This window comes from Canis lupus, chromosome 1, assembly GCF_011100685.1.
Source record: "Canis lupus familiaris isolate Mischka breed German Shepherd chromosome 1, alternate assembly UU_Cfam_GSD_1.0, whole genome shotgun sequence".
Taxonomy (NCBI): Eukaryota; Metazoa; Chordata; class Mammalia; order Carnivora; family Canidae; genus Canis; species Canis lupus.
Genome location: NC_049222.1, coordinates 39,980,368 through 40,007,369, shown reverse-complemented (window position 1 = coordinate 40,007,369; position 27,002 = coordinate 39,980,368). Strand labels below are relative to the sequence as shown.

Below are 27,002 nucleotides of genomic sequence, written 5' to 3'. Positions count from 1 at the left end.
TTTTATCTAGATCACAGCTCTTGCAGTCTTGGCATCCAAAGTTATTTCTGAATGTTAAACAAATATGAAAATGGTGGGTCTGCACTTGGTCTTGCTTTCCTGTGCCAGGCTGGGGGTTCATTCTAGAGGCCACACATGTGTGAGTCTGTCTCTTCTGGATGCCACCATGTCCCTGGAGACCCCAGCAGTCTATAGATCTAACTAACCAAGGTCCCACTTCAGGGGGACAATCAATGGACTTTTATCTGGAAGTCTGACTTTATCACTTCTGGGATTCATTTCTACCCTGGCAGAAGTAATAAGCATGGATGAAAAGATGTTAATGTACCAACATTATTTTTACTCACTTTTATATTCTTCTTATTTTGGCTACTGCTTAGAAAGTCAAAAGAGTGTTCTGCTACTCCACTCCTAGATAATGAAAATACAGTTATAGTAAAAGAATCTGTCTCATATAAACTTCTGCTGGTTGACGGAGATTATATTCACAGTTTCGAACTTGGAATAGAATTGATAAAAATAGATTTAGTCTGAAAGTGGTCTAAAATGATCTGCTATGACCTGATCGTTCCTGTGTGCCACAGGGAGCTCTGGCTGGGGATGGAGGAAGAGGGACAGGTGGAGACCAGACCACAGTGGTGGGAAAAGGCAGAGCCAGGGCAAGCTCCACAGGGGTAAGGGGAGAGAGTCCAGCAAACACAGAATCCAGGCACCAAGGATACTAGCAAAGAAACAGGCAGGCAGGATGGCCAACTCAGCAAGAACAAGGACTCGAGGCCCACTAAGGAAGTAGTCCCAATCAAGGGGAGAGAGTCCAGCAAACATAGAATCCAGGCACCAAGGATACTAGCAAAAAAACAGGCAGGCAAGATGGCCAACTCAGCAAGAAACTTGAGGCAGACTAAGGAGGTAGTCCCAAGTCAATCACCAAGGATTGAGTTCATAAAGGTAAGTTTAGATAAAGTAGGCCTGGGTTTCCTAACTAGATAAAACCCCATTTATCAAACCTGAAACCCAAAATAATGTCCCAACATGCCATTGAAAGAAACAGCTGATGGGTCCCAAAGAGCCACCCTGACTCCCTTTTCCTATAGAGCCGAGAGCATGGGGAGGGTTCACCTCTTCCCACTTGGGAGAGTACGGTTAGTGATGCAGGAACCTAGCAGGCCACCCATACCATTCTTCTCCCCCACCCACACTCATTCTTTCTCCCAGGCAGATTACCAACCAAGGAAAATTTGTTTTCACTGTAAGAAGAGTTACAATAGCAAGTCATCATTATATTAATAAATAGTCATGGGGTGCCTGGGTGGCTCAGTCGGTTAATTTGCCTTCAGCTCAGGTCCTGATCTTAGGGTCCTGGGATGGAGCCCCCCGTCGGGCTCCCTGCTCAGTGGGAAGTCTGCTTTTACCTCTCCCTCTACCCCTTCCCTGCTTGTGCTCTTTTTCTCTTTCAAATGAATAAATAAAATATTTTAAAAAGTAAGAAGCCTTTTTATAGTAAGCCATACCACTCTCTTTAGGCTAGCAGAAAAAAAAAAAAAAACAGAAAATGTCCAGAGATATTGTTTTCTTTACATTAATGGCCTTTAAAGCAGTGTTTCACAAACATGATCCCGAGATCAGCACCATCAAAATCACTTGGGAGCTTGTTAAAAATGCAAGTTCTCAGGTCCTACCCTCTGCCTACAGAATCAGACTCTCAGGGGTCTGGGCCCAGTAATCCATGTTTCAATAAGACACCAGGAAACCCTGATACAAGCTCAAGCTTGAGAACAGTGGCTGAGTGGAAGGAACCTGGGCTGGGAGCCAGGAGACCTAATTCAGATTCCAGCTCTGGATTCCATGGTCCAATTGAGTGAAATTTAATGAATAGTCACAATGTGCTACTGCAAGGATGTGAGGATGCCAAGATGAGCTAGACACGGTTCTTATCCTTGGACGGTATCTAACCTCCACATTCCTTTGCTCCTTCAGGGTAGGGGTGATTTTGTTCTGTTGTTCCCGTTTGGTTTCATATTTGTATTCCTGGTGCCCACAGCATGACAAGCACCCATTATATATGCAGTGAGCCAAGTGGTAGAGCCGGTCACAACTGTGAAAAATACTACTGGACCATTCATCAATAATCTTAATGTTCCTCCAGTCTAGTTAACACAAGCCACTGTTTATTTAATACTTACTGCATGCCAGGTGCTGAATATTATGTATCAGCTCATTCGATCCTTTTAGATGTCCTATACTGTGGGTAGTGTTGCTAATCCCACTTTGCAAATCAGAAAACTGATGCTTATAATATTAAGCAATTTGTCCAATGTCATACAATGAAAGTAGCAGAGCTGGTGATGCACCCAGAAAAACCTTATTCCAAAGCTCATAGTCTTAAAAATAGTAGAGTACTTCTTCAAATCCCATAAGCTCAAAAACTGACTTTGGGGTAAACTTCCCGGCTCTAAGGTTAGTGGGTGATTACTCCTTACTAGGTACTTAAAACTGTCTTTTGCAGGTCATCATCTTAAGTGATCCAAAACTGTCTTTATTTTTCTCATTTTTTGGTATATTGACATTTGGCGTTCATTGAGTTCAAGAAAGTAAATAGTGGCGGAGAACCACACTAACGTGTCACTGGACTATTCTGACCCTTAAAAATCAGGCCAAAACTGCTTATAGGAAAACAAGTCACAGGCCAGGTCAGGGCACCCTTAAGAGGGCATTGAAAGAGAAGGCTGGTTCTAATGGGTTGAGCCTTGGATGGAGTATCCCAACTAAGGTGGGCCAGGGAGAAAGGGGCAGAGACAAATCTGGCCCCTAGACCCAGAGGTATCCAGAGGCCAGGTTGTAGGCATCAGATCATGCATCAGTATGGATGCAGAGAGGACAAATGGGGCAGCAAACAGGATGAAACTGCCAAAGATAGGGGATCCCTAGGTGGCTCAGCAGTTTAGCACCTGCCTTCGGCCTAGGGTGTGATCCTGGAGTCCCAGGATCGATTCCCACATCAGGGTCCCTGCATGGAGCCTGCTTCTCCCTCTGCCTGTGTCTCTGCCTCTCTCTCTCTCTCATGAATAAATAAAATCTTAAAAAAAAAAAAAAAAAAAAAAAAAGAAACTGCCAAAGATCTGAAGTCAGCCTAAGGCTCTAATGCCTGGCACAGCTACAACTACGGATAAGATAATGGCCCTTCCTCCGTCACCACTTTGGCTATCTTCACATGCTTCCTTTTTCTCCTCCCTGTAAGTCAAAAATGAACTTGACATCTATCATCTACTATTTTCCTGTAAACAATTCAGGGCCGGGAGGGCTCTGGTTGGGGTTGTTGGAGGCTATAGGAACTGAGAAAAGAAAAGGGGGATTTATATCATGAGCAAAGACCTTACCTTACTAGGAGGTGGTCCATGATCATCCAAGTATGTGGAATTTCCTAGAGAGAAAAAAAAGAAGAAAGTTGATGAATCAGTGGTTTTAAAACCAAAGTGAATTTAATGCAAACTCACTGAAAATAAGCATCCTACATATATCTCTATTTTGATAATTGTACCAAAGGAAAATGGGTAATTAATTGCCAGTTTGGTGGGATTTTGTTGATGTTACTGTGCTCAAACACAGCTGCAGCAGGTACAAACATGCATCACTATCCCTCACCCAGTCTCTGTTGAGTTTAGACCATGGTTCTCAAACCTCCATGTGCATCAAAATTACCTGGAGAGCTTGTTAAAACACAGATGGCCTGGGTCCAATCCCAGAGGTTCAGATTCAGTGTCTCTGAGAATTTGCATCTCACAAGCACCCAAGTGGTACTGATGCTGCAAGTCCTGGAACCAGACTTTGAGAACCACTACACTATTCTCCACTTTGTCTCGATTATTGACTTCCCTTGATCTTTTCAGTCTAACTTGCTTTGGAAGCTTGATCTGTCTTTACGAATAGCCACTTACTTGCTTGTGTGTTTTTCAGAGTGCATGATTATTGTTTCCTGATGAATAAAGACTCAGAGGGGTTAGGATGGAAACTAAAGGCCCCTGAGTTCCTTTTATATAGCAGGTACTCTGCTAAGTGCTTTCCAGGTTTTCATCTAATTCACATCTCCAGGGTGGATTATAATTATCCTTGCTTACAGAGGAGGAAACAGAAGCCTAGAAATCCAGTAATTTGCTCAGGGTCACGCCCCCTGTTAAACTGCAGAAAAGGCAGAAGACTGGTTTTTTGCAGAGCATGCTTGGGCATCTGCTGAGCATCTGAAAAGCCTTCCTATGGGCTTTTGCAGAGCCCGGGTACTGACATCACAGTCCGAGCACTGACCCCACCACCCAGGCACCCACCTGGCAACACATTTGAGCCCATCAGGGGCAGGGATGTGTGTAGTCTATTCAAAGTCTCCCCTCCAAGGACATAATACTTATCAGTCAGGGGAAACCATCTTTGCAAAAAAGTGAAGACAACCAGCCTTTCTCACACAACATAAGGACAATATTGTAAACACAAGGCTACCAAGAGAACGGTAGCTTCAGGAATAAGGTAAATGTCCCAGTTGAAGTAGATGAAGGTGCTTTTTTTAGGAACTTGGAATTAAAAGAAGCAGGGAGCACCTGGCTGACTATCAGAAGAGCATGTGACTCTTGATCTCGAGGTCGGGAGTTCAAGCCCTAAGTTGGGTGTAGAGACTAAATATATAAATAAATAAATGTTTAAAAAAAAAAGGTTGAAGTAGAATTTAACACAGAGACAGTTCAAATGGGGAAACTTACCCAAACATAACAAATAAGTGGGTTTGGGCCTATAGGGCTTTTTTTCCTTCTTCCATCCTGGGGTATCAGGCATTCCTTTCACTTTGTAGTCTACTGATTTATCACCCACTTAATGTCCACAATGACTGTACCCTAATGGGCTAGCTGTCTATAGTAAAAGGACAACAGGCCCAATTTTTGTGTGTAAGACACATCAACACAAACACATGGCATGCTCTTGCTTGGGTTATTTTCAGGAAACCTTGACAGGTGAAAATGATTAACAATTTGTTTGATCTTAATTGTTGTGCTGCACTCCACTGAGAAGACACAGAAAGAGGAAGTGAGATCTATATCTGACTTAGTAAGGAGAATGTGTATGAAAGAATTCAGATAAACAACAGCCTAAGTCTAGAGAAATATCCAGAAGTATTCCTACCTAATGCAGTCAGTATACCTAGCTGCAGAAGGTTCTCATCACCTCATCCTGTGAATGTGTCCTCCCAGGAGGTATATGAGAAATTCCATCAAACGGCAGAGATGTTCTCCAGGTATCAAAGACAGCTCAAACAACTGTTTCTAAAACACTAGAAGTTTCCATAAGAAACAAAGTTCCTAAAAATGAATGACTTGAATGCCTGACTCCCTCAAACTCCGGAGTCAGCTACCCATTGACTCCTCAGTACCTCGGTGCGGGTGTGTCTACAGGCATCTCACAATTTGCCAATCCAAACACAACTCTTTATTTGCTGCAATTCTACCTCCCCTCCTCCTCCCCTGACCCAAACTGCCACCTCCCTATTTCTTATCTGGTCACACAACACATCCCTTCCCCTATGGGCTCCGAAGCCCAAGAATCATCTTTGATCCACCTCCTTCCCTTACCCCATCTGTACCAACCCAGTCACAAGTCCCAATGGCTCAGCCTTCAAAATGTTACTCAAATCTGACCACTTTCCACCAGCCCCTCTGGGCCATTTTGGAGAACTCTTCGAGTCTCTTCACTGATTACAAATTTCCTCCCCTCCCCAATTCAGCAATCAGGGGGATCTTATAACCTTATCCATCTGGCCATGTTAGCCCTCTGCTTAAAAATCTATTTCTCTAAGAACAAAATAGTCAACTCTTCATGATGGTCCCCCCCACATTCCCCAGGCCCTGTCCTCCAACCATGCCCACCGCCAACCACAATAGCCTTTTCTCAGCTCCACAACACTTCAACCTGTTGTCACCTAGGGACCTTTTCAACTAGTTCTTTCCTCTGCCAGAAAGGCTCTTCCCCAATACCATCATTGAGGCTTGGCTAAAATATCCTTTCCTTTCTCCCCTGCTCCCTCCCCACTCCCTCATTCTTTCTTTCTGCAGAGAGAGGAACAGGGCCGACCAGTGTTGGCACATGTGCCACGGACCCTGTTGTTTTCTCCACCAGCAGTTCTGACTGCCCATCCATAGGTAGGTTTATTAGGACACAGAGGCTGTAAATGTTGGTGCTAATAACAGAGGTGCAGAAAGGGAAAAGATCCACAATTTTCTTTAGTTGGAGATGTCAAATTTTTGTTCTCCTAGGGTATAACCGTATTATTATCTGGTATATAGGTGGAGCTTTTCATCCTAGGATCTTATGCTTTCATAGTGTAAAGTAAACCAAACCATCAGAATCTTCAGACCTGAAGCTGGTAACTTACTGGCTGTGGAGATCAAAGAGGAGCCCTATATTCAAAGTGAGCCTCTCTGAACAGGCTCCCAGGCACTAGAGGAGCTTCTTGGAGCTCTGCCTAGTAGGGAATTCAATGGAAGGTGTCAAGGTGGGGAAGGATGTCAAACTAAAGCCCTCCAGATCTTTGGGCTTGGAGCTCAAAATGTAAATTTGGGAAGAAAAGGTAGAGGAGGGATGATGAAGGATCTAGAGTCAGGATTGAGGACACGTGCTTACCTGCCATCCACCTCTACTTGCCCTGGGAACCCCAGTTTTTGGTCCTGGGTGGCAGGACCCTATGAGGCAGTAGCTCTTATTTTTGGAGGCAAATAGAAGCCTGTCATTTCATTTCTTTCCAGAAAGTAACCTATATCTTCAAAGCTCTGACTCCAGCCTCCTTTTCATGTCTTGAGTCTTTTCATTCTATGACAAAGGCTTAGAACACAGAAAGTAGCTAGTATGTTTGCTAGCAGCACTAGTTGCACTACTAGCAGTACTCATGGTATGACTGGCAGCACTAGTAGCAGTGCAAACCCCTCCTTCCCAGTCTCACCATCCTCCCTCTTATTAGTTTTCAACCCTCCCTTGCCTGCCATGATTTTTAAGAATGTGGAGGTCAGACTCCAACCTTTGCAAGTCTGATTTAATTTGGGGACAAGTCATTGAGCAGTTAGTATATCCTAAAATTCTTCAGGTCATTCTAATGTCTTGCCAGGGTTGAGAATCCCTAAGCTATAAAACACAAACTAATGTCCTTCACAATTCAGGCTGAACTTCATTTTCCAGAAATAAAATCTAACAGCTCAAAAGAACTTATTAAACTCAGCAGCAAAGAAACAAATAATCCAATCATGAAATGGGCAAAAGACATGAACAGAAATTTCACAGAGGAAGACACAGACATGGCCAACAAGCACATGAGAAAATACTCCACATCACTGGCCATCAGGGAAATACAAATCAAAAGGACAATGAGATACCACCACACACCAGTGAGAATGGGGAAAATTAACAAGACAGGAAACCACAAATGTTGGAGAGGATGCGGAGAAAAGGGAACCCTCTTGCACTGTTGGTGGGAATGTGAACTGCTACAGCCACTCTGAAAAACTGTGTGGAGGTTCTCAAAGAGTTAACAATAGAGCTACTCTATGCCCCAGGAATTGCACTGCTGGGGATTTACCCCAAAGATACAGATGCAGTGAAAGACCAAGATACCTGCACCCCAATGTTTATAGCAGCAATGTGCACAATAGCTAAATTGTGGAAGAAGCCTTGGTGTCCATCAAAAGATGAATGGATAAAGAAGATGTGGTCTATGTATACAATGGAATATTCCTCAGCCATTAGAAACGATGAATATCCACCATTTGCTTCAACATGGATGGAACTGAAGGGTATTATGCTGAGTGAAACAAGTCAATTGGAGAAGGACAAACATTATATGGTCTCATTCATTTGGGGAATATAAAAAATAGTGAAAGGGAATAAAAGAGAAAGGAGAGAAAATGAGTGGAAAATATCAGTGAGGGGGACAGAACATGAGAGACTCCTAACTCTGGGAAACGAACAAGGGGTAGTGGAAGGGTAAGTGGGTGGGAGGTGGGGGTGACTGGGTGATGGGCAATGAGGGGGGCACTTGGCAGGATGAGCACTGGGTGTTCATATGTTGGCATATCAAACTCCAATAAAAATATATACAAAAAACATATAACAGGTCAAATTCAGGCTGCTGTGAATCAGGGGTCACCCCCATTGTTTCTACCGAGAGACTGCATGACACGAGTGCCATGCAGGAGGGGAATTATGGTCACAGAAGGACTCCTAGCCTCAAGAAGGTCACCAGGCAGTTCTTTGCATGCACCTACTTGGGGCTGTATAACACTGTAAAGGGCCACAGCCACTCACAAGTTGCCTGAGGGCTGCTACAGGTAGTGCAGGGCAGAGAGATTGCCCCCTAAGCCACATGGGTTGCCCAACTTTTGTGGGTCTTCACAAGTCTTTTCAAAATAAATTTTCAGAGCCTATAGTCTCAGGACATGTGCTGTTGTTCCTATAAACAACAGCACATGCCATCCTGTGGAACCTCTTGTTTCAAGGTAAAAAGGGGAAGTAAAAACATAATCCTCCATCCCCAGAGTTTCCCAGACCCCACTCGACTTAAACAACCACAGGGTAATCTGTCAGGCCTAGAGACACTTGTGTTTGATCCATACGCACATTTTAAGGGACCATCAGGATCTAGAAGGAGAACCCTCCAGAGAATCTGAGGCGGAAACACAGCCTGGTCCCCACCCAGTGAGGTGCCCATCTTGGCAGGCTTGTGGGCCTGGTGTAGGGAACCTGGCCAGCACAGAGGAGCTTGATGCCATGTCCAGGTAAATCCAACAGAGACCCACACAGCTGAGAGAGGGGAAATTTCTAGAGGCACAGATGTGAAGGACTATTGAATAAAATTAGCCAGGTATTATAAATAGCAACAGTCACTCTTCTATGAAAGAGTGGAAAGGAGGCCCAGGGTAATCATTTAATGTATTCAGGAAGAAATACTGCTAATAGCACAGTCACTGGTGACAAAGGGTAACACAGGGGGTTGAAGGGGATACAGAGGAAAAGACCTGCGTTCAAATCTCACTCCTAACTTTTGGTCATTGAATGGTCTTGGAAATATCACTGAATTTCCATGAGGTTTAATGTCCTTATTTGCAAGATGAGGACATTAATAACTGCAGTACCAGGGTTGTTATGATAAATAAGACATTCATAAAGCATTTAGCACACTGCCTACTCAGCACGTAGTAAGTGCTCAGTGAACAGTAACTTTTCATCTCTTTTACCTGATTTTATCATTTATATTCAATTTTATAATTTTATTTATTTTTGAGGAAATCAAAGAGAACCCTGAGGCCAGGAGAATGGTTTATCATAGGAAGGATTAATATTAACAAAAAATAATTATTTGATATTTTCTATTACTTTCTGATTCTATCTTTGATCTGTCTTCAGAAACACACAAAGATCTTCCCCCGATTGTTTGAAATACCTTCGGCAATGTGCAAATGAATTTACAGAACCTTCACGGCATATAATTTATTCTTGACTCTTAAGTCTTACATTAGCAAATCTATTTTTGTCTGAATTGGTCCCTGAAGAGTAAAAATGTTTTAATTCTAATCCCTCTTATAGAAACCATAATATGCATTAGTGTCAATGTCAAAAAAGCCGCCTCTACACTCTGTCAATTTTGATCAAACACCAGCAACTCTTTCAAAGTCTTTCTTTGGCCCCTTTTAAAATCATACTCATAAGCAACTGAGACCCTTTCCATTTTTTTATTTAGAAGCAGTCATTTCAGGTTCTGGTTACCTACAACACAATCATATGGCTGCATCTACCCCCCTGGAGTCTGGGCCTCTGATAAGACACTGTTAATGAAGGAGTCACTGTTGAAGGCAACACTGCAACCCTAGCTTTGTCCTTGCCAAAAAATTATGTTAATGCCACACTTTCCACCATTAACTATGGGTTACATTTCTCTAAGAGGCAGCTGTCAGCACACACCAGCCGTAGTTAACAATGAGGAGTTTGTGTGCTGAGTAAACGTCTCCAATAGCTCCATTTATTATAATTAACGCAGCCCCAAAGACACTGTAATGGAGGAAAATTGCTTGCACAGCTTTATTTAGGCTTTAATAAAATTATTTTCCATTAAATTAAAACAAATGGCTTTATTAACTATCAATACTTAAATACATTTACAAAAATGCCTTTCAAAAAAGAAAATTTCAATGTTTACTTAACCAGTTAATAAAGGCACAAACATCCAGAAAATACTATCTTGATGTTAAATGATAAAAATGAGCATTCCAGACAGTGAAAAACATATCTAAATTAAACTGTTATCAAGTATAATTTAGAAAGTGGTTTCCATTTCTAATACATTTTAATAGAATATTAATGTTCTTCTCTTGTATCCCAGGTTCAAAAACAGGGCTTTGTTTTATAGTACATCTCTCTCTCTCTCTTTTTTTCCATTAAATCTGAATATATATTTTAGGATGTTAAGGACACATTTGTAGAAGGAAATTGCCTTTGGAATCAAACAATCAGTGCACTACTGCTATAATAACCTAAATACAAATATGAATGTATTGCCAAATTAGCTCAGGGATTCATTATAATCATATATGATCTTATCCAGGTAGGAATGGTGTATCAAAGAGAGATAGAATATGCTGGATTTCTGTTTCATTCCATTAGATTTTCCTCCCAAAGTAATTACTACAGTCAACTGATCCCCCTATGTAACTCTAACACACCGATTAACACGGCAGCCCCTGCCCTACATTGGGCAATGCTCTAATGAGCAGCCAGGTAAGTTTTCTCATATCAGGACATAGCCACCGTGAGAATGGACATTTCCCATCACATGCATACTGCACAAAGCACTTCTGATAACTATAGCAGAAGACAGGCAGGATGCAGACGATTAAGAGAGAAACAAAACAAGGATGAAACAAATCAGCATCTGCATTATCATCATCAATGGTTAGCACTGACACTGATCTAAGCACAGTGCTAAGTATTCTCCAGACCTCACCCTACTGAGTTCCTATGACAACCATCACATATCTCCATTTTACAGCAGAGGAAGCCAAGGCTCGGGAAGGTGAAGTGACCTGCACCATGTCCCACCACAAATTGGCATAAGATCCCAGATGTGGCCACAGCTGCCTGATTCCCTGCCTTGCTCAGAGACTCCATGCTGGGGGCCACAGCGTACTTTGAGATATTGAGCCCTTTGGCTCCCAAGGCACCTCAGACTGGGCAAACCAAGGCCACTCAGGGATGGCCTAGGCAGAGCAGGGTCTGAGCTCCATGGGCAACATCTGGCACTTACCAGCTAGACTGGCCATCAAGCAGAGTGCCACTCCCTCGACCTCACCCGAGGAGAAGGGCCTTGTGGGCTGCTGAAGAACCTAATGTCCTGGGAGCCCAAGGAGCCAGCATAGCACTGGGTAGGAGGGAGGTGAGGACTTAGGTGGGGCCCAGATTCCAGGGACACCTCAGAACCTCCGGCTACCTCGGGTCTGTTTCTAGCTGACATTCTATTTTAGTGGGTCCTGCTCAGCCACAGGATGCTGAGTGTATGACCTTTCTGCATTCATCATTATTTTGAAATACTTGATATAAAAAGTTAGCTTGGATTTAGAAATCCATTCACATTATTGCAAAAAAAAAAATCAACATTGTATTTGTCAACTACAGAAAAGGAAGTTTTTCTTGATTCCTTAAATAAATTGGAATTGGCATTTGATGTTGATAAACAACTGATGCAAATTTTTGAAGAGTAGTGTGGTAGGCTGGATAATGTCCCCCTCCAAAGGTTGCCCATATCCTATGCCGCAGAACCTCTGAATATGTGACCTTACATGGCCAAAGGGACTTTGCAGGTGTGATTAAGGAAGAGATTTCTGAAATGAGAAGATGATCCTTGATGATCTGAGTGGGCCCAATATAATCACATATAAAAGACAGGAGGGTCAAAATCGTAAGACTTTGTAATGAAAAAGATTGGTAAGTCAAGAAACGTTGGCAGCCTCTAGAAGCTAGAAAAGGCAAGGAGCACATTTCCCTCTAGAATCTCCAGAAGTGATGCCACCCTGCTAGCACCTTGATTTGAGCCCGTTAGAACCCATTTCAGATGAACTGTAAGATAACGAATTTGTGTTAGGCTACTACATTTGTGATAAATTGTTAAAGCAGCAATAGGAATTAACACAGCTCCTAAAATGGTTTTACATTTTAAAAATCACCTGTTCATATGAATAAAGCTTCTTGTCAGTGGTCATTCTCAAGAACTTGGAAGAAATTTTTTTTTAAAGATTTTATTTATTTATTTATTTATTTATTTATTTATTTATTTATTTGACAGAGGGAGAGAGAGTGAATGACATAGAAAGAGCAAGGGTAGGGTGGCGAGGGTCAGAGGGAGAGGGATAAGAAGACTCCCTATTGAGCAGGGAGCCCAACATGGGGCTTGATCCCAGGACCCTGGGATCATGACCTGAGCTAAAGGCAGATGCTTAACCCACTGAGCCACCCAGGCATCCCAAGAGCTTGGAAGAATTTTTCATCAAAACCAAAAACTAACTCATCACTCTCAATGATAAATTTGAAATGTTTCTATTTGTAAGTTTTCCATGACTTAATATCTAATATTTTGTATCTTGTCTTTCTAATAATCATATAATAAAAAGAAAATATAATGAATACTTTCATCAGACCTCATATAGATAACCCCCATCCACACCAGTTTACTTCAGCATATCATAAAAACTTCATCACTTTCAAAGTATTTCATGACTGGAAAAGTTTTGATGCACCACTCTACTTAACAAACACACAGAACATCAATCAAATAGAGTGCTGTTTTGAAAAAGGGCTTTGGTCCAACTGAACTGCCATTGCTCTAAGTCTGGAATTTCTCGGGCTTTGCTATCATTGCCAACACGGGTCAGAGCCCATAACATACACACACACACACATCATATGATTTCAGAACAGGAAAATCACTACAGATATATAGTCCAACCCCTCAACCTACAGAGGAAACAGTTGAATCAAAAAGGTCAAATAATTAGGCCAAGACCTAAGGCTGAATAGTAGTGAAGGTTAAGAATAGACCTAGGTCACTGGTGCTCACTCCACAACATAAAAATCTTGCCACACACCCTGTGTTCACTCTAAATGGTATTTTCAGGCTTGGTCTCCTTGTCTACTCTCCAAACTTAAGCTGGAACGACTTTGTGCTTTTCTGACATCATCAAATTACTTCTCCACAGCTAAAGATATCTCATGATTGAGAAAATTAACAAAATATATGCTTCAAACCCAGAAGATCATTCCCAAAGAGAATACATGCCCTGCGCATGGTTGCATGGAGTTCACAGCCTCTCGGAGGCTTATATGCTAATTTTGACGTTGAGTTCCAGCATGTCTTGTGAAAAAGAATACTTGTGCATCAACTTCCATACGTGAATCAAACGCATGTGTAGAAATGTTCATGAAATAACTGAGAAAGTGCAACAGACAGTGGAAGGGGAGTGTGACAGGGAGGAAGTAGTGGCAAGACATTCCCAACTTACCCCAGCAGCTATTCATCAAGTGCCTAACCTATGCCAGGCACTGTGTTGGATCCTAGGGATACCCACATGCATAAAAAGATAGGATCCCTGTCACGCTTTGTTAGTTTGGGCTGCTATAAGATATTATCACAGACTGAGTGATTTCAACAATGCATATTTATTTCTCACAGCTGCGGAGGCTAGAAGTCTGAGATCAGGGTGCCAGCGAGGTGGGGTTCTGGTGAGGGCCTTCCTCCTGACTTGCAGATGGCTGTGGTCTTGCTGATTCTCACACGGTGGAAAGAGAGCTCTGGTCTTTTTCTTTTCCTATCAGGACACTAATCTCAATAGGTGGGGGCCCCACCCTCGTGACCTCATCTAAACTCCCACCTCCAGTGCCATTCAATGAGGAGTCAGGGCTTCAACAGGTGGCTTTTAGGGGGATCACACAGTCAGTCCATAGCACAGGCCCTCTGAAGTTTCTAGTAAAAAGGGATGACAGACATTAAATAATGATTACAAAATAAGTATTTAGTTGGGACTGTGATGGGCTCATAAGGAGTAAAGGATGAAGGGCTATGAAAAGGAACAAAGTCCCTAAACTCAAGGATGAGAAGCAGTACAGGACAAAGACATTCCAGGCAGATGGTGGGCAGTCTGTGCTGATGGCCCAGCTCAGTGAAGAACCAAGAGAAGATTGTACTAGATGCACCTCTGCAATGAAGTGAGGCACAGCTCCATATGGGGGGCTTCTCCCCAGCTGTATCTCAAAGAAAAGAGGGCAGGTGTCCCAAGCCAGAGTACTGGTTCCTGCATTGGAGGTATGATACTAGGAGGAGGGCATGGCATCAGCATATCTGGACAGGATGGCAAGTCCAAATTAAATTTGTCCCTGTGACCTTGAAATCAACATCAGAAGATGAAGTCTCATTTAAAAGGCAACGGGAGGTTTGGGCAAAGGTGCCGAGGGCTTTGGGGCACATCTGAAATGAGCTGATGTGTCTCCGGAGCTCTAACGTTCCCATGCATCATCCCAGCAGCCTCTACCTCTGACCTCAGCAATCATGGGAGATCTGCAGGGCAGAGCAAGGATCCCCCTTTACCAGGAAGGAAGCCAAGCCCCAGATCACATGGTTGGAAGTTGTTAGAGCTAGATGAGGACTTTGTGGGAACCCCAGTTTGTCTCAGGGTTCTGTGTACCATAGGCAGACTGGAGGGGTTCCTGTGGCTATGATGTGTGAACCTGGAGCCAGAATCCAGATGGAAGAAGTCTGTAAGGACAAAAGAGGGAAACACTGTGGGAAAGTCATCAGTGGGCACGGATGCTAAAATACCTCTTGCTGGGTTATGGATCAGCACTTGCTTGAAGGTTGGTGTCAAAGCATACGTATTTTTAAATGGATAAAAAAGCTTTTGTGTTTCTAGCTCTGTCCCCTGCTCCATGGATGTCTGGGCCATGGCCTGAGGCCACTGGTAAATGAGCGTCTGTGTCTTCTATATTGTAAATGAAACAGTCATCTGTTTGACAGAAAAATTACTTGTCACTTGCCAATTCCCTTCATGCTTTAGGGAAATGAGTATGAAGGAACATTCTATGGGATGTTTCAATTAAACTGCACTGAAATGATATGCATGTGAAAAAGAGATTTGAAGAGCTGCTCGTAAATGCTGATGTGATTTAGAAAGCGTGTGGATGAAATGAGTCTGATGGCAAAGTTGGTCTGACACAGATGTTGTGGTGCACACAGAACTATCCCATCTGGGATTATACTTTCATATACACTTTCAAGTAACACAAGGAAGAGATCATAGTTTCTTTTTTATTAGGTCTTTGAATGTAAAAGAGGATTTTTAATAGAGCAGCAGAAATTATTGAAATCATTCAGAACAATAATCCTCACAAAATTGACTAGCAATCTAACATATGAGCCTGGCAGTGTTAAAAAAGAGTGAGTTTCCATAAATTCATCATCTCTCCATTTTCTATCATCTCACTAGTTCTATTTTGTATCAGATTTAATAGGATTTTGGTGAGATCTTGTGGTTCATAGAACTCTAATATTGGAAGATAAAAGAAGATTCTTATAGCTCTATATGTTACTTCGTAGGCACAAATAAAAGACACACACACACTCATTCACAAACACAAAAAGGCCAAAAAAATAGGTGCTTAAAAATCAGAAAATCCTTGCCAAAGATGAGCTGAAGGTACAGGGAAAACAATGCAGGGGAAAGAATTTGGGCTTTGCGGCAAAACAGTCCAAAGCAGCAATCCACTGACTGGATATGACCTTGAGCAAGGTCTTAAAGTTTCTAAGCGTTAGTTTCCCCATAGGTAAAGCAGGAAGAATAAAACTTCGCTCATAGAATTGGGGAGATTAGAATTACCCTTTATAAACTGACTGCCATGCATACAACAAAGTGTAGCTCTTATGATTATATTTAAAATAGAGCCAATTTAAAGACATGGTGCATTAAATAAAACCTCTTCCAAGTGATCACATACATAAACATCAATCCCGGGCACTGAAATATGCATCCCTCATTATGCACTAGAATGGCCTGTCACTGTCTTCCTCCACATTTTTCAGAATTTATGATGGGAGGTTATACCTGGGCATGAATGAAATGTAATTTTTAAAACCCTGGCAGGATTTGGGTATTCCTATGCTTTTATTATTATTCTAAAAGGTAAAGTGTACTGGCGGTCATAAATACTCTTTAGCATGTAGTAGATCCATTTCTTCTCTAGCAAAGTCTTAATTCTGCCTTTCAACAAAAGGAGTTGAGGGAGGTGGTACTTTCCTACACCCAGGAAAAGGAGTCCTTCCTAAAAGCCTGCCTGCCTTGAATTCATCATCGATCTGGAAAAATAATGTCTTTTAAAGTCTTAGTGAGTCACTCACTTTCCTGAACCACTAAAAAAAAATGTTGAGTCAGAGGGCAAAGGCAGATACTCTTATATTAGAGGCCAATGTAAGCTCTCCTGGAAGACCAGAGTTCATTCTGCATCAAAACAAACATGGTTTTTCCTGGTTTTCATACTTGTGGATTTCAAATATATCCGAGCCTACTTAATGTCAACTTGCTTGTTGGAAGATGTTTCTTAATTAAAAAAAAAAAAAAAAAGAGTTTCTCCAATAGCAGAAAACATCTATCAAATGAATCTATGCCTACCCAAAATAATTTAACTGTCATGGTGCACGAAGAGAGCATTAGCTCATCAAAGACAGAATTTTCAGTCTAAAGTGCTGTCTGAAGTGGAATGGGGGCTCAGAGCAGTGTGCTACTTGTGAAGTGAAGAAGTTGCTCATTGCCCTGGTCTGAGACTTTAAGGCTATGCCTTTGCTTTCAGCAAAGCAGGAGATACCTAGTGACAGCCCTACCTTTCTTCCAATTCTCAGATTCCCTGAAGACCTCTTATGGCACAAGCAAATGAAACTACTCACCTTTTAAAAATCACTAATTTAACAGGGCACCTGGGTGGCTCAGTCAATTAAGTGTCTGCCTTTAGCTCACATCATGATCCGGAGTCCTGGGATGGAGCCCCTCATTGGGCTCCCTGCTTAGTGGGGAGTCTGCTTCTGCCTCTCCCTCTGTGTTCTCTCTCTCTCTCTCTCTCTCTCTCTCTCTCAAGTAAATACATAAATAAATGCTAAAAAATAAAAATAGGGATGCCTGGGTGGTTCTGCAGTTGAGCATCTGCTTTTGGCCCAGGGTGTGATCCTGGGGTCTTAGGATCAAGTCCCACATCAGGCTCCCTGTGAGGAGCCTGCTTTTCCCTCTGCCTATGTCTCTGCCTCTCTCTCTCTCTCCCCATGTCTCTCATGAATAAATAAATAAATAAATCTTTAAAAAAATAAAAAATAAACAAAAATAAAATAAAAATCACTAATTTATTAAGCAGATTTCAATCATATGAGTAAGTGCAAATAATACAAATAGTGATATCAGTGACACCACAAAGACATTTTAACACAGGCATGACACAGAACTTGACAAACAAAATGGCGTTAAAAAACACATATATAGGGCAGCCCGGGTGGCTCAGCAGTTTAGCGCCTGCCTAAACCTAGAGTGTGATCCTGGAGACCTGGGATCGAGACCCATGTCGGGCTCCCTGCATGGAGCCTGCTTCTCCCTCTGCCTTGTGTCTCTGCCTCTCTCTCTCTCTCTGTCTTTCATGAATAAATAAATAAAATTTTAAAAAAAACATACACACACACACACACACACACACACCTTCAACATTACTTTAAACAAAGGTAGACTGAGGAAGGGAAAGCCGGTTAATGCAAAATGAGTTTGTCTCTCAGGAGCAACTTCATGCTAGGCAAATGGTCTAAGTGTCATAGATGTTTTTCTAATGTAAATTCCAGGCCAACATGTCCTGATTTAGCCGAGGGAAGTAGTAGAAGCTGGGGTTCCATGAAGATGAGACAGTCTAATTTCAGGACACCAGGATTGAAGTGAGAATTGGGTACAGGAAAATCACAGGATCCTTATTAAGGATTTCATAGATAAGGTTTTTAGGAGAAAAGCCATAGATCAGGCAACAAGATGGACAAGACTCTGGTTAATCTAGAAGCCTCCAGACTCAAGCAAAGCCACTCCAAGCCTAAAAGAAACTAAAAGCCAAACCGTGCTCTGTGAGGGCCATAAAAAGATAAATCCTAGGAGGGTATGTGAATGTTTTTATATGTCACCAAGAATAATTGAAGAAACCACTCGGCAATGGAGGAAATCTATTTCGTGATGGTGCAAAGAGGCAGTGGAGCAAAAATAACTTCTAAGGATTATAAAAATAATAATGTAGGGTTATAAATAATACGAGAAATTGAATATGCTAATGGCATCATGCTGATGAAAGCTGGAAGCAGAGAATTAGGTTAGACTAACTAATAGAAATACGAAGCAACGGAAAATGGATTTTTAGGTAGGGAGCCCTTGATCCTTTCCTGGGGCTCAGGGAAACAGGGAAAGGAGCAAATATTTATGTACCGTTCATGACTCACACATTAGAAAAATCCTTATGTATACTCTTTCACTCAGTGTTCAAGTTTTCTCATCTTGTAGATGAGGGAATGACCCCAAGAGAGGTCAAAAGTCCTTCTCGGGATCCCTGGGTGGCGCAGTGGTTTGGCGCCTGCCTTTGGCCCAGGGTGCGATCCTGGAGTCCCGGGATCGAATCCCACATCGGGCTCCCGGTGCATGGAGCCTGCTTCTCCCTCTGCCTGTGTCTCTGCCTCTCTCTCTCTCTCTCTCTCTCTCTCTCTGTGTGTGTGACTATCATAAATAAATAAAAATTAAAAAAAAAAAAAAAAAAAGTCCTTCTCATGAAGGAACAAGTAGCCAACGGCAGGGCCAGTGCATTTCCAGAGTCCCCCACATGCTTCCCTTTCTGCTCTGACCTACCACACACTACTGGTGCTTCTGCTTGTGTCATAGCAATAATTTCATAATATCAGGGATTTTGAAAAGTCTTTCAAATTAGTGGAAAAAGTAAGGTTTCGGAGGCCTGTCAAAGGTTTCTAAAAGTATGTTATCTTACTTTTCATTGATCACGTGAAATAACCAATGTTGTCATGGGACAAAGTAGGGATGAATTTTAAAACTCCCTTTGTCTATCTCAAGTTCTAAAGTTACATAAATAATGTCACATAAAGCTGTGTACATAAGAGATATTTGTCTAAGGGAGATATGTGTCTTCATTGAAAACACTCATTTTCTTTTTAAGTAAGCTCCCTGCATATTCCCAGAAACATTTAAGTCAAATTTCCAAAAGATCTTTTTTACCTAAAAACCTAAAGTGTTTGGGATCCCTGGGTGGCGCAGCAGTTTGGCGCCTGCCTTTGGCCCAGGGCGCGATCCTGGAGACCCGGGATCGAATCCCACGTCAGGCTCCCGGTGCATGGAGCCTGCTTCTCCCTCTGCCTATGTCTCTGCCTCTCTCTCTCTCTCTGTATGACTATCATAAAAAAAAAAAAAAAAAAAAACCTAAAGTGTTTTATCACCACTTTTCACCCATCCAAATTTTAGCCACTCAAGCCCCATTTTACTTCTTTCTCTAAGTCTATTTTTGAAAGCTCTAGGCCATGCTCATTTGTATTTCCACTATGATAAAAGGAGATATATATAATTTTTATTAATTTTTTTCAGCACAGAAAGCTCTACACCAGTTCTGGATAGCAAATTGAATTTGACTGCTGCATGTCCCATTTCACATTGGCATAGACCCAGCCAGTCTAACCACCAAGTGTTCTCTCTTTTTATATTTTCTATACAAAAGCTAAAAAGTAAATGACTTTCCCCCAAAAGCCAAGAAGTTGAAGAAAATAACCAACTTCTTCCTCCACCATACCTCTAATCACAGAATTAGGGACCATACTGAAAATTCAGTGCTCAATTCATCTCTATGGGGACTCCTTCCAAAGCTTTAAATACCATGACCGATGCCCCAAAACGCACTCAAAAGACAATTCCAAAAGTGGTTTCTGCTATTACCCAACTTCAAGAATCATTCTGAGCACCTATTCCAATCACCGATGTTACAAAAAATCCTTAAATACCAATAGAGAGCTATATTTTGGCCCAAATTCCTCCAAGAACAGTCATCCTTCAATGTGCTACCCCAAACAGTTATCCAAGTATTGTATGTACCACCTGTACTTTATCAAGAACATCCAAATGGCGTTCACAAGTAGAGGCCAAATGAATGTTTACAGTTCAAAGCCAACATAATGTTCACATTCGCGACCTAATATAATTCTAGGTCTAAATATTGCCAAGTACAAAGTAGCATTTTTTATTTTGTTTATCTAGATTTTAACTCTTTTATGAATAAAACGACAATATACATAACACAAACCAAATTTATAAATATTTTGGTTAGTACTCACAGAGAAAATACACATCGGCCTTTTGGAACACTCTTGGCTCTGCGCATTGAAGCGCTGTGTGCTGAGGGAAAAACAAGGAGAACCAGAGCAAAGATTAATGACCTGTTTCACTGTCCAGGAGACTGGACTCTAGAACATCTTAGTCTGTCCAGTTATGATTCTTTCCTTTGCTATGAATATTGATAATGACATTTTCAGAAACAGCTGAGGATAAGTACTAATTTTTTTTAAAGATTGTATTTATTTATTTGAGAGAGAGAGAGCAAGCAAGTGCACATGCAGGGAGGGGGTAAGGGCAGAGGGAGAAGGAGAAGCTGAGCCCCCGCTGAGCAGGGAGCCCAATGCAGAACTCAATCCCAGGACCCTGGGATCATGACCTGAGCCAAAGACAGACGCTTAACTGACTGAGCCACCCAGGTGCCCCAGATAAGGACTAATCAATAGAGTAATACCTAACACTCCCACCCAATTCTTACAGAGTGCTTTCACAACCTCAGAAGTCAGTGAGTGAGTTTGCTTTACGCTATATCCTTCCACAACACTGCTCTTTGCAATCAATGTGTACTCAGATTTTTCTGTTTTTACCCAGGTTCTGGATTCTCATCTGATGAGTATCTTTGTCCACGGACAGGAGAAAGGATCATCTTGTGGTTTCTCAACCACTAGCCACCCAGGCCTGGATCAGACAGAAAAAAGAAACAAATGTAGAGAAGCCTTGCTATGCTTCTTCCTCTTAAAGCATCTAGGAAATTTTTTAAGGAGTAAGAGTTCCTCGAGGACACCTGGAATCTGAGTCCTGGCTTCACCGTTAACAAGCTGTATAATATCGGTCATATCACATAGCTTCACAGAGCCTCATCTTCATATGCAAAACTGGGGTTAAGGTGAATATAACCAAGCATCTAAAGTCATGGTGTACACACTCTGCTGTGAGCTCTGCACTTCTTCAGCACCTGCCCACAGCCATCTAATTATACTTATCGAACTGTATTAATTGACTGACCAACTAACTATAAATTCAGAGGCAGGATAAGTGACCCACGTCAGCAGAACTTGCAGCAGAAGTTCTTAATACTTAAGCCATGCCTTACAGGTTAGACACAATTCAACTCAGATGTGATAAAGGGAAGGGCATTTATGGCAGTGGAGCAGCAAAAGCAATCAGAATGATGGGCAGCGTCAGTTTGGCCTGTATATGTGCCAAGGGAGCACCGAGTACACTGCAGGAGGTGAAACTGCAGAGGAAAGATGAACATAATAGTATCTGCAGCTCTCCTGAGTGTTTTTACCATTTGTTGTGGGCCTATGTGTGAAAATTTACACCTGAAGCCAAGTTCTGTTCACTGAATGTGTTCACCAATTTCAAGATTCTCCTAATCAGGCTCCTCATAGAAATGATCAAAACCTCCCCAAATGTAACATAACATGCTACTACACCTACATTCTATCCTTCAAATATAAAATATATATATATACACACACACACACATGCACATAAAATACGTATATATACACACAAAATACACATGTATACACACACTACATAAAATACATATGCACATACACACACACATAAAATACAGACGTATATACACACATAAAATCTATATGTAGCACACAGTTCTCATTGTTTTGCTACTAATCCAATCATAAGATATTATTCACTATAAAATCTTATCTTTGGGGATCAAAAAAAGAGGAAAAGGAGGAAGTCGGGGATTTGATCACAGTCATGATTTTAGATCCCAATTCGCAGTCAGCTTTGGTATGAAGACCAACCTGAAATGTAACTTAGGGCAAGTTTCTACTTGCTATTCTTCTAACCAGTTCAAAGGCAGTGCTCCTGCCAGTCGAGTGGTTTGTGCCTAAATACCTGATTTGCCTAGATAATCCCTGATGTTCCAGCAGAGATTACACGGGGGAGCCCACCCCCCAAGTCCCACCTCATCTCTCACAGTGCTAGCTATGCCCTGGCCACTGGCATTCACATGGTTAAGAAAAAGCCACCGTTATGGACATTTGTGGACAGAGCAGCCTGGCAAGTACATCCCAGGGGTAACTGCTTCCTAGGAATGGAACTTAGTTTATATATACCTTGATCATAATGCACAACGTTATGCTAATGGTTTGGTTCTGACTTACTTTGTTTAGTATGAGTCATTTCTGTGACTCTTTACCATATTTACCTTACACAATGATAATCAAAAGATACTTTTAAAGTTGTACATAATTTTGCTAGGCTGTGGAAAGCTGGGATTTCCCTCTAAATACAAAGGAAGAAATGTTTCACGTGTCGAATGTCATTTTTGCCAGGTCTGAATGCCACCGTGGGGGCTGTCAGCTCCAGGGTGTGCGCATCCGAAGATGGCCTCACATCTGCAGTGGGACCTGGTGGGCTCACCCTGGGGGCACACACCCTGCCCAGCACACTAGCTAATCTCACTATCTCCAAGAATCACCTTTCCTCCTGAAGTAATATGATCAAGAGTGAACAGCACTCAGGTGAAAAACACAGATTTCTCTACCTGTGCATATGTAAGAGATGAAACTGGACTCTGCCAAAATTGTTTCCAGACTCAAGTTCCCACCTGCCTTGGATTCCTTCACGCTCTGGATGGAAACTCCCATTTAATTTTCTTCGTTACCTGACTCTGAGGCTCCAAATCGATCCTCACCACGTGAGCAGAGACCTTTGCACAAGGTGGCACGTTCCGGCTCTCCTGCCTGTCCCTGCTAGCCTTCCTTCCCTGCCTGACCTTCACAAGAAGTGATATGTCTTGACAGGATGGTCTTGTGGTGCTTGGGGGAGGGGGGCATGATTCCTTCCCTGAGAAAAGCTGGGACTCACAGCCAATTGCTGGAGCACTGTGAAAGAGGAGAAAGAATAAAGAATGAATGAATAACTCCTACCTGCTGTTAGCAGGTAGACTGTAAAAAGAAGGACACCTCCAAGCATTGTGCTAAAACCTGGGAAGGCTGCTCATAGAGAATCATCACTGGAATAACTGATGCCAACCACTGTGTCAAAATATTTCAACAGTAGAGGCTATCAAAGCATTTTCTCACCTTTAATTTCTGCCCTCCTCACCAAGTATTACCCATTACCCTGTGATCTACACACCCACGTATTAACTTCAATTAATCAGGAATAGGACCTTTTATCTCCCACTGCCCTGGGAGCCAGAAGTGTTGGCTAGTACACAGCAGTCCCTACTAAAGGACAAATGCCTTGGAGAAGAGAGGTGTCCTCATTCATTCAAGAGATGTTTACTAAATTCATGTGGCAGGCTCTGTGGCTTCTAATCCTCACAGACCATCCTCCTGGTGAAGGATGGACACGGGCTGTAGGCAATTATAACCAGGTATGAGAAGTAGAAGGATGGAGAAGCACAGGGAGGAATAATCCACTCAGGCTTGGATGTCAGTCAGGGAAGGCTTCTCAGGGGAAATGTCATCTGTGCAACGATGAGAAAGATCAGTAGGAATTAGGAGACAACCAGGAGCTTAGTGATGGAGAAGCACGTTCCAGGTGAAGGGAAGAGAGTTCACCAGGCAGCTTCTATCTCACATGCTCTGGCAGCAATTTCTGATGCTTCTAAGTCTCTGAATATTGTGGTATCTCCTCATATGAATGGATGAAGGAAGAAATGGACTTGTTTTTACACAGTGATACATGGTGACATCTGTCCAGTAGAATCCTGGGGCTGAAAATCCCTAAGGTTGAGAATAGGGGCCTCAGTGTAATACAAACAAGACTGGGCTCTTTTCCGGAACTGTCACAGTTCAAACATACATTCAGATCCTGGACAGGCACCACAGGCCTCAGCAGCAGGAGGGTAAACATGAGATTAGCATTTAACCAAACGCAACATGTGTTTTTAATGGATTCAGCATAATTTATCTATTCACATGGACTGTCCCTTTTCCCCAAAGGAAAAGTCAGTGGTCTTTGTCCACATTTGTTTCTAAACATTTTAAACACGTTGGTCCTGACTCTGCTCTGCTTTAGGTCCTTTCTTAATTAGAACCCTGGCATTTATCACAGATTTGTAACATGAGGCCAGTTAAAAACGTCCTTTCTGGAGAGGGATGAAAGAATCCCGCTGCTGGTTTGCTTGATGCCTTTGCAGCTAATTAAATCAGTCCCAGCCATCATTCTCTGGTTCCTTACATCTTGTATGAACAAGAGTAAAAAGCCATTGTTCAAAACCTTTCCCGGCTTCCTGCAGCTCAGACCTCGCTCTCGAGGCCTTATCAGGGCCAGCTCCAAGATCAACACCACACGGTGAACACCAAGCACTCCGTCCCTTCACTTGCTGGCCCCTAAGCAACCAGCCAGCAAGCCAGAGGAGCTCCTCCTGGCTTTCATTCATGCCCACCATACACTGCTTCATCCTGTGTACACACGAAGTTTTCAGAGATTCAGGAAAATCTGCACAAGCCCAGATGTTCTGATAATTCTATTCCTACTGTCTTCTCGACCCTAAGAAAACCGAGTCACAACATTGTTCTTATTTCTATTGACTAAAACAATGATTTGGATCAACATTTACTGACCCTGTTGGGCAGAGGTTTACGGACAGCCTACTTAGTATAGTTAAATTTACACACAATCATATGCATCATTATGTGGGTACATCTGCATCGAGATCTGCATGAAAGGGTATTTAAAATGTCAATGTTCACTTTTAGTAAATAAAGCAATATTTGTAAAGGACTGGATTGATTTTAAGAGATTTCTACCATTTTTCTTTATAAAGCTCTGTGGTGCTTGAATCATTTCTATAATGGGCAAGTTTTATTTTGTCAGTAAAAACTACAAATACATATGTACATATAAAAACTATAAATAGTTTTATATAAATATGTATTATGTATTAATAAAAACCCATAAGTATGTATCTATGTATGTATAAATATTTACATATTCATTTATATGTATAATATCTTATATATTTATAGTCTGTGTTTGCTTTTTATACATGTGGGGTTTTTTTAGTAAAACAAATCAGGTAATCTGAAGGTGTAGCTGGCCAGACTGTTCCAAACTACATTTCAGGGACAAATGGTGCTAAATGTCCATGACAATAACCGTTCATTGTTCAAGATGTCCAGGAGGAGTTAGCTGAGCTTCAGGATGGTTCCAAAGGGCAGGCTGCACCCTCTTCTGCTCTCACTCCTCTTACCCATCAAGCCCTCCAAACAAGGGTAGGTGGTCCTGAGCTGTCTTCTTCACAAGGATAAGTTCTGGATTGGCACAGTACCATTACTGATACAGTAGGCATCAAAGCGTAGAGGTCCTGAGACTGCTTTACTGCCAGCCCAAGAATGTCCCAGGGCCATGCAAGTTGCCAACAGAGTATCCATCGATGGATTCAGCAGGAAGTCTTTGTTGCTCCAATTGTGGCCCTGTTGAAGGCCTTTTCTGAGTGGGAAAACCAGAACTGTGGTGGGGACAGGTACTGGTTGAGAGTCCATGATACCAGTGAGGCCATGACTACTCTTTAGGAACAATTCATCTCTTCTTACTGTTTTCCCTTTCCTGGCTCCTATGTACTCCCACCGGTCAACCTGGAGACTACACTTCCAGATGCCAGTTGAGACTTTTCACAGAGCTCCAACCATTACTGCAACTTTGGAGGTTGGTTTTTAGTCTACCGGGAAAGCATTGTATGTTGCCCTTCAGAATCATAATTAGGCCATCACTGTTGGGTTGTTTATTTTCTTTAAAATAGTGAAGTGTGGGCTTTCTTAGATTGGTTGTCCTAACCTAGAAGTTTGTGCCAGGCTGGAGCAAGCATGCTTTTTTGGTTTGTTTTCCTTAAGCTGGAATGCACTGGTTTATCTTGGACTCTTATTGATTCTGCCCCCCCCCCCTTTTTTTTTAACTGTTCGTAAGGCTGGCTATGGCTTATGCATGAAGAGAAAGCAAATTTCTCAAGACTGAGGATGGTGTGGCAGTTAAGAGCAGAAACTCGGGTCCAGGCTGTTGGTGTCCAAATAAATGCTATGGAACAGGCAAGTTGCTCACCTTCCCTGTGCCTCTCTTGCCTCATCAGTATGATAGGAATAATAATAGTACCTACATCATAAAGTTTATAGAAGCATACTTTTAAAAAAGTTAAAACACTATTCTCATGTAAATACAAAGTTAGAATAAATCAAATACTGATGTCACTCATTAACAAGGGAACCAGCAGGATGAGAACACTAGTTCACAGAATATGTGGGCTGGTGCATATATATTTCCAAGTTCTGGAATTGTTTAACAGGTCGTTATGAAGACTAAATTAGTACATATGTTTATGTGTATATATTTGAATAATATATGTGTATCTATGTGTGTGTATAACAATATAGGTATATATTTAGTATATATAATATGCTGGGTAGAATGGTACCTGGCACATACTAAGCCCTATATAACTTTCATCATTATTATTATTTTGTAACTAAAATAAATTGTTCTTTCACTATGCATCCATCAACAAAGGCATTTTTTTGCTTTGAATGTCAATGACTTAGAATGAATTTGCAATGTGACAAGAGAAGTTTC

At 41.9% G+C, this 27,002-nt stretch overlaps 1 protein-coding gene across 2 annotated transcripts in view; it reads right to left on the bottom strand.

The window, feature by feature from the left end:
* The window catches only part of UST (uronyl 2-sulfotransferase), a 290,878-nt gene that overhangs the window by 176,980 nt on the left and 86,896 nt on the right, over window positions 1–27,002 (bottom strand). For both annotated transcript variants that reach the window (XM_038526303.1, XM_038526304.1), the window contains exon 2: window positions 3,378–3,421. In XM_038526303.1, coding sequence (XP_038382231.1) covers window positions 3,378–3,421 — 44 coding nt within the window. The remainder of the gene's footprint in view (window positions 1–3,377; window positions 3,422–27,002) is intronic.